This window comes from Bos taurus, chromosome 24, assembly GCF_002263795.3.
Source record: "Bos taurus isolate L1 Dominette 01449 registration number 42190680 breed Hereford chromosome 24, ARS-UCD2.0, whole genome shotgun sequence".
Classification (NCBI taxonomy): domain Eukaryota; kingdom Metazoa; phylum Chordata; class Mammalia; order Artiodactyla; family Bovidae; genus Bos; species Bos taurus.
This window is the reverse complement of record NC_037351.1, coordinates 32,949,409-32,966,271: the sequence shown is the minus strand read 5'-3', so window position 1 is coordinate 32,966,271 and position 16,863 is coordinate 32,949,409. Positions and strand designations below refer to the sequence as shown.

At 44.0% G+C, this 16,863-nt stretch overlaps 1 protein-coding gene across 2 annotated transcripts in view; it reads left to right on the top strand.

Moving 5' to 3' along the window:
• The window catches only part of LAMA3 (laminin subunit alpha 3), a 260,515-nt gene that overhangs the window by 4,919 nt on the left and 238,733 nt on the right, over positions 1-16,863 (top strand). Inside the window, exon 1 of one of the 2 annotated variants that reach the window (XM_059881027.1) lies at positions 11,234-11,392. The exons of the other annotated variant lie outside the window; for it this stretch is intronic. Within the exon in view, the coding sequence (XP_059737010.1) occupies positions 11,309-11,392 (84 nt within the window). The 5' untranslated portion in view covers positions 11,234-11,308. Of the gene's footprint in view, positions 1-11,233; positions 11,393-16,863 lie in introns of those variants that run through there. 2 annotated transcript variants of the gene reach the window in all.

Here is a 16,863-nt window from a genome sequence, read left to right as displayed (position 1 = left end):
AGGAAAATTGAATTTCTTCATTTTAAGTAAACCAGACAGTTTGAGTATTCGCCTCTTGCACCCCACTGGATTGCCTGGGACACCCAGCTTTGGAGAGAACTGTTCTAATTGTCGGAGAAGGCAATGGCACCCCACTCCAGTACTCTTGCCTGGAAAATCCCATGGATGGAGGAGCCTGGGAGGCTGCGGTCCATGGGGTCTCGAAGAGTTGGACACGACTGAGCGACTTCACTTTCACTTTTCACTTTCATGCATTGGAGAAGGAAATGGCAGCCCAGTCCAGTGTTCTTGCCTGGAGAATCCCAGGGACAGGGGAGCCTGGTGGGCTGCTGTCTATGGGGTTGCACAGAGTCGGACACGACTGAAGTGACTTAGTAGTAGTAGTAGTTCTAATTGTGGGAAGAGTAAACGTAAGGAGGAGGGAAGGTATCCAGGAAATTTTCAGCTGATTCTTTGTCCCCAATTTTGCCTAGAAACGGGCCAACTCTCATCCTCCTCAGCTCGTATTTTTATTGAGTGTCGTACGTTGCCACTACTGTTTTGAGAAGTACATAAAAGTCATGTTTCTTGTTCTGATTGAGTTTCCATAATAGATGCTTAAACCTGAGTCTACAGGCCTAGATAGAGTAGGCAGTGGCTTCCTGAGGTCACTCAGCTGACTGCATTTCCAGGCCAAGGTGTAGCCTGAAGGAGGAGAACGCTGTCTGGTGTCAGGCTTAAATCTCTCAGCTGACTGCATTTCCAGGCCAAGGTGTAGCCTGAAGGAGGAGAACTCTGTCTGGTGTCAGGCTTAAATCTCTAAAAATAAGGGTGAGCAGAAGTGCTTTCTGCTTTTACAGTTGAGGCTTGAGCAGGTGCACTGATGACTACTGTGAGAGGAGCTGACGTGATTAGGAGAGAAACATGTTGGAGACAGAAGGAGAAGGCCAATTCCAGAAGCTGGACTCTTAGACACTTGTTCTGGCTCAGTGTTAGTAGCAGCTGGTGCAGACCTTCCTTTCAGAAAAGTGAGGTGTGGTGGGAGATGGGTAGGGGAAGGGGAGAGAGATTAAGACTAATCATTTGGCTGTATCTGAGTGATGGTCATCTTTTTTTAAAAAATATTTATATCTTTATTTGACTTCGTTGGGTATTAGCTATGGCATGCAGGATCTTTTGTTGTGGCATGTGGAATCGAGTTCTCTGACCGGGGATTGAACCGGGACCTCCTGCGTTGGGAGTGTGGAGCCTTAGTTATTAGACCACCAGGGAAGTTCCAGTTTTAGTCATCTTAAATCTGCTGATATACAGCTCGAGCTGGGAGACAGAGAAAAGTTAGTAAAAATAGTTCTATTTTTTTGAAGTCTCTAAAAATAAAATTTGGGGGCCAGCTAGAGTTTAGAATTTCAGGTCAAAAGGATTTTGCAAAAAAGTAAATGGATAAAAGTCACATCTTAGGGAAAAAAAATAAAACCAACAACAACCCGGGTTTATGGGGCTGATTCTATAATAATAGTAACGTGGGTACTTGAACAGTAGCATGTGTCAATAGGCAGGGCATTTAAAAAGTCTGTAGTTTGTTTGTTGTGTGAAAAATGTTTGCAGTAGTTTTTCTGTACTTAAGTTCATTAAACAAGATTTTATATACTTGTTACTGCTCAGACATTAAGTTTTGGTGTTTGAGAGCTCTGTGATTCAGGGATCCTGTCTTGTCCTGTTCCCCATGGTTTCTCCAGTGCTTAGGACGAAGCCTGGAACAGAACAGATGCTCTGAAACTATTGAATGAAAGGATGGCAGAGTGAAGATACAGTTGATGTTAATATAAATGTTACTACTAGGGTTCCTGGCCTCCTTAATCAATAGAAATTGATCAGAGTCCAGACAGGAAATTCAGGCAAGGCTTTATTGGGGCCCCTGCTGCAGCAGCTGGGGAGTGAGAACCAACAGGTTCCTTTGCTCACTCTGTGGGGGAGGTCGGCGGGCAAGCTTGTTACTTATTTGTGTGGAGGGCAGGAGACACACTGGGCTGGACCCCTGGGTCAGGAAGATCCCCTGGAGGAGGAAATGGCAACCTTCTCCACTATTCTTGCCTGGAAAAACTCCCATGGACAGAGGAGCCTGGCGGGCTACAGTCCATGGGATCACAGAGTCAGACAGAACTGAGCGACTGAACACGAAAGGGTGAGTCCAGAGTTCGAGTCAGGTCGGAGGGGTGGTTTAGGTGGTCGCCCACCACTTAGGTGGTCGTGTGCGCCTCCAGGGCAGGAGTTGGGGGAATGAACTGTACCTTGCTTTTGCTTCTTCAACAGTGGCTGTTGGGTTTTTTGGTCTTTTTGTATCTCTTATCCAGGATTTGCCGTAACTGAGCATGCATGAAGTTATTTTTAGTCCAATATAGTATCTTTGTATTTTGTCACTCAGGGAGAGGTGTGTCCAGGTGCAAGCATTGCAGATTTGCAGCAAATGGTCCGCACGTGCACGTCCCAGCCTGACCCTAAAGAGCAGATAAGAAAATATACAAATTAATTCTATTCTGATGAAAAGTAACTACAATCGAAATATGTCACAGTTTGTGCTTTAATTTCAAAAAAAAATTTATTTGGCCGCACCAGGTCATAGTTGCAGCATATGGGATCTAGTTCCTTGACCAGGGATTGAACCTGGGCTCCCTACATTGGGAATGCATAGTTCTAACTGCCGGACCATCAGGGAAGTCCCTGTGCTTTAATTTTAAATGTTTACTTACCCAAGGAATGTAAAGACATTATTACTGGCAGCCTTCAGTATCGCTGGGTTTCGAATCCACAGATTGAACCAACTGTGGGTTGAAAATACTCGGGAGAAAAAAAATTTAGAAAGTTCTCCAGAGCAAAACTTTAATTTGCCCTATGCTGGCAACTATTTGCATAGTATTTACATTGCATTAATATTAGGTGTTATTTGGAAGTGATTTAAAGTACTTGGGAGAATATGCATACATTATATGCAAATATATAACGTTTTATATCAGGGACTTGAACATCTGCAGATTTAGGTATCTGTGGGGTTCCTGGAACCAGTCCTTCATGGATACCAAGGGAGGACTGAGTTTACTGACCTCTGATAGAGATGACAATAAAATGGAAGTGGAAGGCTGTGTTGAAAATATAACCTTGTATCTGGTTTAGCTTGACATGAGCACTATGCTCACAATGAATGAACTGCATGTATTTACCAAATATATGATCTTTTAAAATTTTTTATTTATTTTTATTTGAAGGATAATTGCTTTACAGTATTGTGTTGGTTTCTACCAAACATCAACATGAATCAGCCATAGGTTTACATAGGTCTAGGTTGTTACAGCAGAGAAGGCAATGGCACCCCACTCCAATACTCTTACCTGGAAAATCCCATGGACAGAGGAGCCTGGTGGGCCGCAGTCCGTGGGTCGCTAAGAGTCGGACACGACTGAGTGACTTCACTTTCACTTTTCACTTTCATGCATTGGAGAAGGAAATGGCAACCCACTCCAGTGTTCTTGCCTGGAGAATCCCAGGGACGGGGGAGCCTCGTGGGCTGCCGTCTATGGGGTCGCACAGAGTCGGACACGACTGAAGCGACTTAGCAGCAGCAGCAGGTTGTTACAGAGACCCAGTTTGAGTTCCCTGAATCACACAGCGAATTTACTTTGGCTATATATTTTACGTATGATAATGTATGTTTCCATGTTACTTTCTCCATGTTACATCCCATGATCTTTTTTAAAAAAAAATTTCTGGCCACACTGCACAGTTTTTGAGATCTTAGTTCCCCCTCCAGGTATTGAACCCATGACCCCTGCAGTGGAAGCTCAGAGTGACCGCTGGCACGGGTGCGTCCTAAGTCACTTCAGTCATATCTTTAGGATTCCTTGGACTATAGCCCACCAGGCTCCTCTGTCCATGGGATTTTCCAGGCAAGAACACTGGAGTGGGTTGCCATTTCCTCCTCCAGATCTTCCCAACCCAGGGTTTGATCCCGAGTCTCTTAGGTCTCCTGTATTGGCAGGCAGCTTCTTTCCACTAGCGCTACCTGGGAAGCAAGCCCCAGTTACCACTGGACCACCAGGGAATTCCCAGCAAACATATCATTCTGATTTTGTACATTGACAGTTCAACATATCTTTTACGTGTTCTTTCAATGCACTTAGATTTAACCTGAATGGTAATGATACAGAAGTATACATACCTGAGTTATGGCTAAGTATGAGCATGATGCTATTGTGTGAGCAACACAGTTCCGGTTTGTGTGTGTGTAACTTGGACTTACAGTCATAAACAGGAAAGCTTCACTAAGGCTCTGTTTATAGACCTATTGTGAGAGGGAGCCTTTTGTTAAGTTCAACAAGGTCCCTTTCCTTTGTGAAACTGATGTGAAAATTTGGGGACATCTAAGACATTTACTGAGTCCACTGATATGTTTGTAACAGGTACTGCTGCTACTGCTGCTGCTGCTAAGTCGCTTCAGTTGTGTCCGACTCTGTGCGACCCCATAGATGGAAGCCCACCAGGCTCCCCCGACTCTGGGATTCTCCAGGCAAGAGTACTGGAGTAGGGTGCCATTGCCTTCTCCATGTAACAGTTACTAATAGAGTTATTTCAAAACTTCAGACCAATGATTATGGTCACCACTTGAATGACAAATGATCTTTTTTAAAAAAGGATTTTTCTAATAGCTGTTGTGTGTTTGTGGACAGTAGCCAAAGTTTAGCAGGGAAAGTTTACCTACAAGTCATTTGAAGGAAGCCTAAGTGTTTTCCTTCAGAGATCCAAATTCACTCACTAGCAAACAAGTGTGCAAATGTGTCTTCTCAGCAATTTAAATTTGTTACTCAAAACATCACAGATTATTGGGGCTTGTGGACCTTCAGGGTGAAGTTAGAACTGGAATTGTCCAGTCCTTGAATTACAAGATTTCACTTCATGCTCTTCTGTGGCATTGAGAGTGTGGATCATTTAATCTGAGAAAATCATAGCGAAAGGAGAGGACAAACGGTTATTAATTTCAACCCCTTACTTATAAGAACACTGTACCTAAACCATTACAGAAAGATAGCTGTGTGTTTTACATCTTTATTGTACACATGAATGTGAAAGCTACCCATCTTGTTTGCATCTTTTCTTAAAAGTAGATTGGAGCATGTAAGTCATTTTTAACAGCTTTAGTGAGGCATAATTTAAATACCATAACATACATCCATTTAAAATGTGAATTCAATAATTTTCAGTAAGTTTTTAGAGTTGTGCAACTATCACTGGAGTCTAGTTTTAGAACATACATATATTTTAAAAAATCGAATAGAATATGCCACTTTCTGATTTTAATTGGTAAGTCTAATCTGTTCACATTCAAAGGACATTTCTGAATGAAGACAGTTCTGCCATTTTGCTATTTGTTTTCTATATGTCATGTAATTTTTAATTCCTCAGTTTCTCCATTACTGCTTTCTTTTGTGTTTAATTTTTCAAATGTACCATTTTGATTTGCTCTTCATCTCTTGTTCTGTAAGTTTGTGTTTTGATTGCACCACATGACATGTGGGATCTTAGTTCCCCAACCAGGGATCAAAGCCACACCATTGCAGTGGAAGCTGGAGTCTTAACTGCTGGACTGCCAAGGAAGTCCCCTGTAAATTTTAAAAGTTATTTTCTTAGTGCTTACTCTGAGGATTACAGTTAACATCCTAAATCTATAACAGTCCAGTTTGAAATGATACCAGCTTAGTTTTCAACAGCATCTAAAACTCTGCTCCTGTACAGGTCTGTCCTCCACTTTTATCGTGTTGTTGTCACAAATGACATCTTTGCACATTGTTGCCCCTCAAGATAGAAATATAATCATTGTTCTATTCATTTGTCTTTTAAATCCCATAGGAAAAAAAGAGTTACAAACCAAAATTGCAATAATGCTGGCTTTTGTATTTACCTACGCAAATGGTACTTGTGTTCTGTATTTCTTTGTATGGCTTTGTGTTACTGTCTAATGTCCTTTATTTCAACTCGAAGGACTCCTTTTAACATTTCTTGTAGGGCAGGTCTATTTACTAGCAGCAAACACCTTCAGCTTTTATTTGGGGATGTCTTAATTTCTCCCTCATTTTTGAAGACTAATTTTATAGAATTCTTGACTGACAATTTTATTTTCTTTTAGCACTATATAATCTCACTGTGATCTGGCTTCCATGGTTTCCAATGAAAAATAAGTTGTTCATCTTATTGAGGATCCGTTTTGTGGGATGAATTGCTTCTCTCTTGCTGTTTTCAAAATTTCTGTCTTTGACAGTTTGATTATAATGTGTCTTGGTGTGGATCTTTCTGTAGATGATTGGCCTTTATATGGCCCATTTTTCTTTCTTTCTTTCTTTCTTTCTTAGATATTTATTTATTTATTTGGCTGCATCAGGCCTTAGTTGTGGTGTGAGGGCTTAATTGGCCTGAAGCATGTGGAATCCTCCTGGACCAGGGATCGAACCTGCGTCACCTACATTGCAAGGTTTCTCCACCCCTGGGCCATCAGGGAAGTACCATAGCCCAATTTTTTTGAAAGACCAGGGAAGCTCCTGTGAGGGAAAATAAAATATCACTTCACTGTACATATTAGCAAACTACTCTCACTTAGAGATGAAGAACTGTGACTCTACAATCTTGTAGACCTGAGTTTGAATTCTTACTCTTGCAGCTCTCTGACCTTGGAAAATTGTAAAATCTCAGTTTTCTCATCTATAAGACTAATAATAATGTATCTCACAGGTTTACTGGAGGATAAAAGCGCTTATTATGTTTCCTGGCACATAGTCAGTGCTCAGTAAATATGTTTTTCCATAGAGTGAAAAAATTCTTAGATAAAACTTCTGAAGTGGTAAGCTACAAAAATGATTTGTCACAATAGTCATTTAAAATTTTTGAGTGAAAAGTTCTTTTAATAATGGAATGTACAGCGCATTATACACTGAACACATTTGGCATGCTGAATAATCCATAGGCATAAAGACTTTTAAAGCCTTCTGCAGAATAACCATGTTAAATTGTTTTGGTAATGAATTGATGCTTTTGAACTGTGGTCTTGAAGACTCTTGAGAGTCCCTTGGACTGCAAGGTGATCCAACCAGTCCATCCTAAAGGAAATCAATCCTGAATATTCATTGGAAGGACTGATGCTGAAGCTGAAACTCCAATACTTTGGCCACCTGCTGCAAAGAACTGACTCATTTGAAAAGACCCTGATGCTGGGAAAGATTGAGGGTAGAAGGAAAAGGGAACGACAGAGGATGAGATGGTTGGATGGAATCACCGACTCAATGGACATGAGTTTGAGTAGGCTCTGGGAGTTGGTGGTGAACAGGGAAGCCTGGCGTGCTGCAGTCCATGGGGTCGCAGAGTCAGACATGACTGAGTGAACTGAAATGAACGGAACTGAATGTGTTAATAACTGTTCAGATATTATTTATTTATGCAGGTTTTTAAAATTTTAAATAATTTTATTTATGCATTTATTTTTGACTGTGCTGGGTCTTCATTGCTGCAGGGACTTTCCTCTAGTTGCGGCAAGCTGGGTCTACTTTCTCGTTGCAGTGCTCAGGCTTCTCACGGCAGTGGCTTCTCGTTGCAGAGCACAGGTTCTAGGGCATGCGGGCTTCCGTAGCTGCGGCACATGGGCTCAGTAGTTGTGGCTCTTGGGCTCTAGAGCACAGATTCTGTAGTTGTGGCACATAGGCTTAGTTGCTCTGTGGCACGTGGGGTCTTCCCAGATCAGGGATCAAATCTGTGTCTCTTGCATTGGCAAGTGGATTCTTTACCACTGAACCACCAGGGAAGCCCAGGACTTTACTTTTTATATGCTTTCTGGTACCATGAGATGTTCTAGGGTCACTGTTAATTTTCTTTGCCCCAGTGTTGAAACTAACTAGAGAGCTAACCAGAGAGCTTTGTTTTTTTAATTAATAAGATATTTAGAAACCAAGATCTGGATATGAGGCGTGCTCATTGTTACTGGTGTGTCACTGCTTCTAGACCCTTTCAGTGGACAGAGCTAGGAGTTACATATATATCTGTTAATTCCTATATAGACACACATCATATATACACACTTTTTTTTTATCAGCTGAAGTAACATTTTGGGGGAGGTATTAATTTTTTAAGGTGAGTTTTGGTAGCACGAACTGAACTGAGGGCTTCTCTGGTGGCTTAGGTGGCAAAGAATCTGCCTGCAATGCAGGAGACCCAGGTTCAATGCCTGGGTTGGGAAGATCCCCTGGAGAAGGAAATGGCAACCCACTTCAGTATTCTTGACTGGAGAATTCCATGGACAGAGAAGCCTGGTGGGCTGCCATCCGTGGGGTCGCAAAGAGTTGGACACGACTGAGTGACGAACACTTGGTAGCACTAATACATTCTTCTAGACCATAAATATGCAGGTCAGGAAGCAACAGTTAGAACTGGACATGGAACAACAGACTGGTTCCAAATAGGAAAAGGACTACATCAAGGCTGTATATTGTCACCCTGCTTATTTAACTTATATGCAGAATACATCATGAGAAATGCTGGGCTGGAAGAAGCACAAGCTGGAATCAAGATTGCTGGGAGAAATATATCAATAACCTCAGATATGCAGAGGATACCACCCTTATGGCAGAAAGTGAAGAGGAACTAAAAAGCCTCTTGATGAAAGTGAAAGTGGAGAGTGAAAAAGTTGGCTTAAAGCTCAGCATTCAGAAAACGAAGATCATGGCATCTGGTCCCATCACTTCATGGGAAATAGATGGGGAAACAGTGGAAATAGTGTCAGACTTTATTTTTTTGAGCTCCAAAGTCACTGCAGATGGTGATTGCAGCCATGAAATTAAAAGATGCTTACTCCTTGGAAGAAAAGTTATGACCAACCTAGATAGCATATTCAAAAGCAGAGACATTACTTTGCCAACAAAGGTCTGTCTAGTCAAGGCTATGGTTTTTCCAGTGGTCATGTATGGATGTGAGAGTTGGACTGTGAAGAAGGCTGAGCGCCGAAGAACTGATGCTTTTGAACTGTGGCATTGGAGAACACTCTTGAGAGTCCCTTGGACTGCAAGGAGATCCAACCAGTCCATTTTAAAGGAGATCAGCCCTGGGTGTTCTTTGGAAGGGATGATGCCAAAGCTGAAACTCCAGTACTTTGGCCACCTCATGTGAAGAGTTGACTCATCGGAAAAGACTCTGATGCTGGGAGGGATTGGGGGCAGGAGGAGAAGGGGACGACAGAGGATGAGATGGCTGGATGGCATCACCAACTCAATGGACGTGAGTCTGAGTGAACTCTGGGAGTTGGTGATGGACAGGGAGGCCTGGCGTGCTGCGATTCATGGGGTTGCAGAGTCGAACACAACTCAGCGACTGAACTGAACTGAGACCATAAATTTATTTCCCGTTGTGATTTGAGCTTTTGTGAAACCTATGTTAACTTTTGCTCAACATTCTGGAACAATTTGACTAGTGAGGAAAAAATTGATTAAATGGTACCTCTGACCTATTGACTAAGTGGTTTTAGTCAGTAGAACTACCTGGTTTCTGCTGTATGCATAAGCTCCTGGCCAACAGGGCTGAAAATCCAGCCTGGGCAAGGCTGTATCTGTTGAGAGTCAGGGAGCCTTTTTCTGCTTCTCAAAAAAGAGTTGTTTGCATGAGCTAGCAGATCCTTGATTAGATCCCTCCTGCCAACAGGGTATAACATGCCCTGGGAGCTAACTCATTGGGTCCCATGTGTCCTGCCAGTTTCTCAAATGTCATAAGCGTATTGTATTCTCTCAGTGGTTTTCCCGTCCTGGGCTTAGTTGCTCAATTGTGTCCGACCCTTTGTGACCCCATGGACTATATAGCCCACCAGGCTCCTCTGTCCATGAGGATTCTCCAGGAAGAATACTGGAGTGGGTAGTCTATTCCTTCTCCAGAGGAACTTCCCGACCCAGGGATTGAACCAGGGTCTCCTGCATTGCAGGCGGATTCTTTACCAGCTGAGCTACCGGGGAATCCCCGCCTCCCATTCCTAGATGCTTAGAAAATACATGTGTAAGTAAGAAATGAATATTAGCTTGATAGCAGTATGGGTTTTAGTTAGATTTTCAATGCATATCTTAACCGTGGGGTATGGAAGTAATTCTCCATTACTTTCGTGTTGCACTGTATACTGTGTACAGGAGTAATGCCAAATAAGGTGGGGCGGGCAGAATGGTGAGCAAGGAGAACAGTCTGGCCTCTCTTCTGTGCCTCCCTCCCCACCCGCTATCCCATTCCTCCAGGTCATCTCGGAGCACCAGACTGGGCTCCCCATGCTACGCAGCAACGTCTCACCGGCCATCCATCTTGCTTCTCTCTTTCGTGCAGAGTATTAATTTAACACTTACCCACACCTGGCACTGTTCTAAAGCACCTTTCACAAACTGACTTCTTAATCCTCACAACAATTTATGAAGGAGGGACTCTTGGCACGCTCATTGTCTCAATGAGGACACTGAAGCGCACAGGAGTTAAGTGATTTGTTCAAAGTCACGCAGCTAGTAGGTAGTAAAGCCAGGTACTCTGGCTGCAGAGTTCATGCTCTTCATTTCTTTTTTTTAAAAATTAAAAAAATTTTTTTACAATGTTGTGTTGGTTTCTGCTGTCCAACAGTGTGAATCAGCCTTGATCATTGACTCCCTTCCGCGTCTCCCTCCCCAGCCCCCATCCCATTCCTCCAGGTCATCACGGAGCAGCAGACTGGGCTCCCCAGGCTACTCGACAGCTTCTCACCAGCCAGCCATCTTAGCACCTGACAGTGTATTTGTGTTCTTGCCGCTTTCTCCGTTGGCCCCTTTCTTTCCCGCCCCCACTGTGTCCATGGGTCCGTTCTCTACATCTGCGTCTCCATTCCTTCCCCGCAAATAGGTTCTTCAATACCATTTTCTAGTTTCCATCTATATATGTTAATATACTCTGTTGGCTTTTCTCTTTCTGACTTACTTCACTCTGTATAACAAGCCCTAGGTTCCTCCACCTCACAGAGTTCATGTTCTAACCTGCCATGCTGTGCTCACACTACTGAGCCAACTGTTCTTCCCTCAGAGTTCCAGCCAAGCTCTGTGCCACCTCGCTCAAACTCCATTCATCACCTTGAAGCCATTGATTGTCATGCCTGGATCTTTATGAAATCATGAGCTTCCTGAGGGTGGGGCCACATTTTCCTGCTATTTGTTTTCCCTGCGGCAGCTTATCATGGACACTTCATAGATGCTTTTTGGAGAAGTGTTCAAAGGGTAGCCCCATCATAGAATTAGCCTGCTGGAGCAACACCTTGATGGAAGTGCTGTTTGACAAAAAACAAAACAAAACAAAACAAAAAAAAACCCCTGACTTTCAACAACCTGCCTTTGGAGGACAGGTATGGCCCCGGTGTGTTGAATTTCTAAGTAGGGGTGCCTAATGCAGTGGCTGAGACTGATGGCTAGGACTGGGCCACCGGCAGCTGGAAAGGGCAAAGGAAGATTCTTCCGCTACAGGCTTCAGAAGGAACAGGCTTTGCCGATGCCTTGATTTCAGACTTTCAGCCTCCAGAGCCATGAGATGACAACTTTCTGTTGTTCTAAGCCAGGGTGAGGTACTGTCTTATGACAGCTCGTGTTAGTCCTTTTGGGCTGCTATAACAACAAAAAAAACCAGAAATTTATTCCTCACAGTTCTGGAGGCTGAGATCCAAGGTCAAGTGTGGGCAGATTCAGTGTTTCATGAGGACCCATGTTTGCTCCTGGCTGTTTCATCGCTGTCCTCACCAGATGGGAGGGATGAAGGATTTCCTCGGGGCCTCTTCTTCAAGGGCACTAATCCCACTTGTGTACTTGAAGCCTTCATCCTGCTACCATCTTCCAGTGGGTTATGTCTTAACATATGAATGGGGGTGGGGCGGCGGGGCACAAATGCTCAATCCCAGGCAGTAACGTCAGCTTTCAACCAGATAGCCAGCCTCTCGGTCAGTCAGCAGTGTTGGTTGACCAGTGTGTGAGTTATCTGTGTGTGGGAGGGTGGAGGATACAGGTATTGCGTAGGGCTCTCAGGTGGTTCTAGGGTCTCTGCTTTTGAGACTTTGCAATCTGATAACTCAAAATTAGTCCCTAAACAGAATAAGGAGAGCTCTCGGTTGAACATATTTAGGGATCACCCACGTGGAGAGTAATCCTTAAATATGAAGAACATTTCAGTGGGGCATAAAGTGAGGATTGCTTAACACAGGTGGGGTGGTGGAAGTTTGGGGCCCCTGGATCCCTTATCACACGGAGTCAGTGCTCTGGAGGAGTCCTTCACTAGTCAGGGTCTGGAGGCAGCGACAGGAAAAGGATGAGGTGAGGCTGTGAAATGAAAGGCCCAGTTCACTGTGTCCTGGGATTGGCTCTGCAGAGACTAAATATGACTGAAGGTTTATGTGCATGAAAGGCATTGGTGGCAAAGATTTTACACAAGGAATTTGGGTGACTGATAAAATTTTAAAAGAGTGAACAAAAGAGTTGAGGGCATTGGGACAATGAGAAAATAAAGCAGTAAAGAGTGTAATTATTTCATAAGGACATTAATATCTGAAGTGGAATCAAGAGGGAAACGCTTGGTTGGCGGACTGAATCAGGTCAACGTCAGACTCTCTCCTGAAGACACTAACTGGCACTTAGCAGCTCAGTAGTTGGTGGCTGGATGAACAAATTATCAGCGCGGAGCTTCTTTCATAAATCTAGCCTTTGGGATAAAGCCCCAAAGAGGAAGTGCTTTGGGTTTGGGGCATTATGTGGACAAGCTTAAGTGTGGCCTGGCCTACCTCAGAAACCTGGGTTTGTTTGTAAGCAGGCCACTTACCTGTAACCACAGGTACCAAGTGATCCTTTATTGCCAGTGAAATGCCAGCACTATATATAGGGAACAAGAGAATAGAGGGAGAAGGAGAAGAAGAGGATTTTATGGAAACTGCTAAAGAGATGGGTTTTACTTGTGCTCTGTTGGTGGGAATGTAAATTGGTGCAGCCATTGTGGGAAATAGTATGCTGCTGCTGCTGCTGCTAAGTCGCTTCAGTCGTGTCCGACTCTGTGGGACCCCATAGACAGCAGCCCACCAGGCTCCCCCGTCCCTGGGATTCTCCAGGCAAGAACACTGGAGTGGGTTGCCATTTCATCCTCCAATGCATGAAAGTGAAAAATGAAAGTGAAGTCGCTCAGTCTTGTCCGACTCTTAGTGACCCCATGGACTGCAGCCTACCAGGCCCCTCTGTCCGTGGGATTTTCCAGGCAAGAGTACTGGAGTGGGGTGCCATCTCCTTCTCCTGGGAAATAGTATGGATGTCTCTCAAAAAATTAAACATAGAGCTACCATGCATGCTTGCATTCTGTCGCTTCAGTCGTGTCCGACTCTTTATGACCCCGTGGACTGTAGCCCGATAGGCTCCCCTGTCTGTGGGATTCTCCAGGCAAGAATACTAGAGTGGGTTGTCATTCCCTTCTCCAGGGGTTCTTCCCAACCCGAGAGTCAAACTTCTGTTTCTTCTGTCTCCTGCATTGGCAGGCAGGTTCTTTATCAATGAGCCACATGGGGGAAGCCCTAGAACTACCATATGACTCAGCAATTCCACTCCTGGGTATATATCTTAAAAGCCCAAAAGCACTAGTTTGGAAAGATATCTGTACCCCAATGTTTATAACAACATTATTTACAATTGCCAAGATATGGAAACGACCTAAGTGTTGATCAGTAGATGAATGGAGAAACACCCCAGTGATTCTAGTGGTGGTGTGATCACTATGGACGGCACCTCATTGCATCCTCGTGATCACTGCGTAAGGTTGGTAGTGTTAGCCCATTTAAACAAAGAGAAAATGAAACCCAAGGGGACTGAACAGTTTGATTAACATTTTGAAGTTGTGGCTGGTGAAGGCAGAATTTGGACCTCCATCATTCTACATCAAAATGCACCTATTTCAAACAAATTGAAAGAGAAGCATAATCTCTCGAATTTGTCCTGAGTGGACATAGTTTTTGAGTAATTGGTATACATTCGGCAGATATTTGCCTTAAAAAAAATACATACCTGGAACCAACCTAGAACCCTTTTTTTTTTTTTTTCCCTTCTTCTCTCGAGTCCCTTCCTCCAGGAACCCAGCACATTGGCAGGCAAAGCTCCCCCTCCCAGTGGGGTGAAATCTGTGGGTGGGGGGGCAGCAGAGCTGGGTGCTCTCCTGTGCTCTGTGATTGCCCTTCACCCCACTCTGTGAAGATGTTTAGGTGCTCAGGAAATTGACAAGACACTTGTCTTACTTGTAGGTAACCTGTCCATATGCTTTGTGCCTCTCAGAAAGGAGAATGTTCTGAACAAGGTTTGGTGAGGGAACAACCCCACGTTTGAAAGGGGTGCATTCCAGAATGTTCTCCACATCAGGACTCCAGCTGGCTGGGGTCTGGTCACTTGAGACCGTGCCTTGAAGGCACGTAACTTCAGGAGCCTCGGAAGGGCGTTCATGGCAGCGGGAACGTGGTGATCGTGTACCGGGGCCATTGATGGATGCCTGTGGTTAGATCTTGCTTTGTTTTTTGTGCCACCTGCGGGTGGGCAGTTGAGACTGTCAGACGGGGTGTTCTCCTCAGCTGGGGCTCTTCCCACACAGCTGCTTGTGGGCAGGTGTTTGGAAAATCACATAATTGTGATTCCAGCTTGGCCTCACACTCCATCCAAATCCAAGATGGGGCTCTCTGATGCAGCTTCTGGGGCTGTCAGGCCAGGATGGATGGCGTTCTGAGCCAGATTCACAGGCGGGTCCTGGTTCCTGCAGGTCCTAGCTGTGTGGTTTGAGCCCCTTCACCTCTCTGAGCCTTCACTTTTGTGTTTTTAAGGTTTTTTTTTTTTTAATTTATTTTTTAGTTGGAGGAATATTGCTTCACAATGTTGTGTTAGTTTCTGCTGTACAACAGTGCGAATCAGCCATAATTGTACATGTCCCCTCTCTCTTGAGCCTCCCTCACCTCTCCCCACCCCACCCCTCTGGGTCGTCACAGCACTGGGCTGAGCTCCCTGTGTTATACAGCAGGTTGCCACTAGTTATCTGTTTTACACACGATAGTGTATATATGTCAATGCCACTTTCTCCATTCATGCACCTTCTCCTTCCCCCATTGTGTCCACAAATTCGTGCTCTACATCTGCGTCTCTACTTAAAAAACTAGGAATAAATCTACCATATGACCCAGAAGTCCCACTACTGGGCATATACCCTGGGTCCTTAAGTTCTGAAGAGTTTGATGCAAACCTGAGAGTGTAGTGAAGATTTAGCAGGAGAAAGCGTGGCGTGTCTCTCCTGGCACCCACACCTCTCCCTGCCCAGTGCTCCCTTTATCAGAACACCTGCTGGTGACATCTTGTGTTTGAGTTACTTCTCTTCTCTCCCACTGAATTTCTTCTAGAGCAGGGCCCACCTCTTGTTTGTTCCTTTGTTTTTACCCTAGCATCCAACACAGTGCTCCACACATTGGAAGTGATCTGGATGAATGAATGATTGTTCAAACAATAAAAGAGAAGTCGTGGTAGGGAGTGGTGCTGTAATCAGCCTCTAGTTTCTGAGAACAAGACAGTGTCTGGGCTGTGAATGCAATTGCACAGTCTTATATGTAAGAAGGTTTTTTTTTTTTTTTTAATTGATTCATTTTTAGTTGAAGGATAATTGCTTTACAATGTTGGTAAGAGGTTTTTGAATAAGGAGAATGATTAAAAATGTGAGCAACTAGGAGAGACTAATTTTTTCCCATCTTTCTAAAAATGTGTAGGTCACTCCTTGAGCTTCTGGGTGAACACTGGCATGTCCTCTGGGGCCCTCCAGTCTTGGATCTCAACTCTCTTTGTCGTTTATTTGAACAGTTTTGTCTCCTTCCTTTCCAGCCTCTTCTCTTTGCTATTTCCCACAGGACTCGGCTAATAACAGCCTTGACACAATTCAGAGGGAGAGTCCCTTGTCTTGTTTATCTTTCAGCATTCTCACCTGTCTGAAGCAGCCTCCGATTCTGCATAGATGGTCTGTACAGGTTTGTTGCCTGGGTGGATGAATAACTGAACACAAAGATGTAAAGAATTCTCTTTGTTCTCTCTCTGTCCCCCTCTTCTCTGAGTTTTTGTACTTTTATTTATTTGTGGTTATTTAAGAATATTTGACCTCAGGTGCAGAACTGCATTATGGATTGTTCACAACCCTCCGGTTATGACATGCTTTCATTACTGGTCCTTGCATGATCAGCCTTAATGTGTATGTGGATGGATGGGTTTTAAATAGTAAAACATGGGATTTCCCTGGTGGTCCAGCAGTTAAGACTCTGTACTTGTATTGAGTGGACTTGAGTTCAATCCCTGGTTGGGCAACTAAGATTCCCATATGCTGCATGGTCAAAAAAAAAAAGAAGTATAGTTGATTGTATTAAAATGTTTCAGGTGTACAGCAAAGTGATTGCCTGTGTGTATACAAGCAATTGTTGTTGATCAGTCGCTAAGTTGTGTCCAACTCTGCCACTCCATGGACTGCAGCATGCAGGCTTCCTTGTCCTTCACCATCTCCCAGAGTATGCTCAAATTCGTGTCCATTGAGTCGGTGATGCCATCCAACCATCTCATCCTCTGTCACCCTCTTCTTCTCCTGCCCTCAATCTTTCCCAGGAACAGGGTCTTTTCCAATGAGTCAGCTCATTACATCAGGCGGCCAAAGTATCGGAGCTTTAGCATCAGTCCTTATAATGAATATTCAGGACTGATTTCCTTTAGGATTGACTGGTTTGATCTCCTTGCTGTCCAAGGGACTGTTAGGAATCTTCTCCAACACTGCAATTCAAAAGCATCAGTTCTT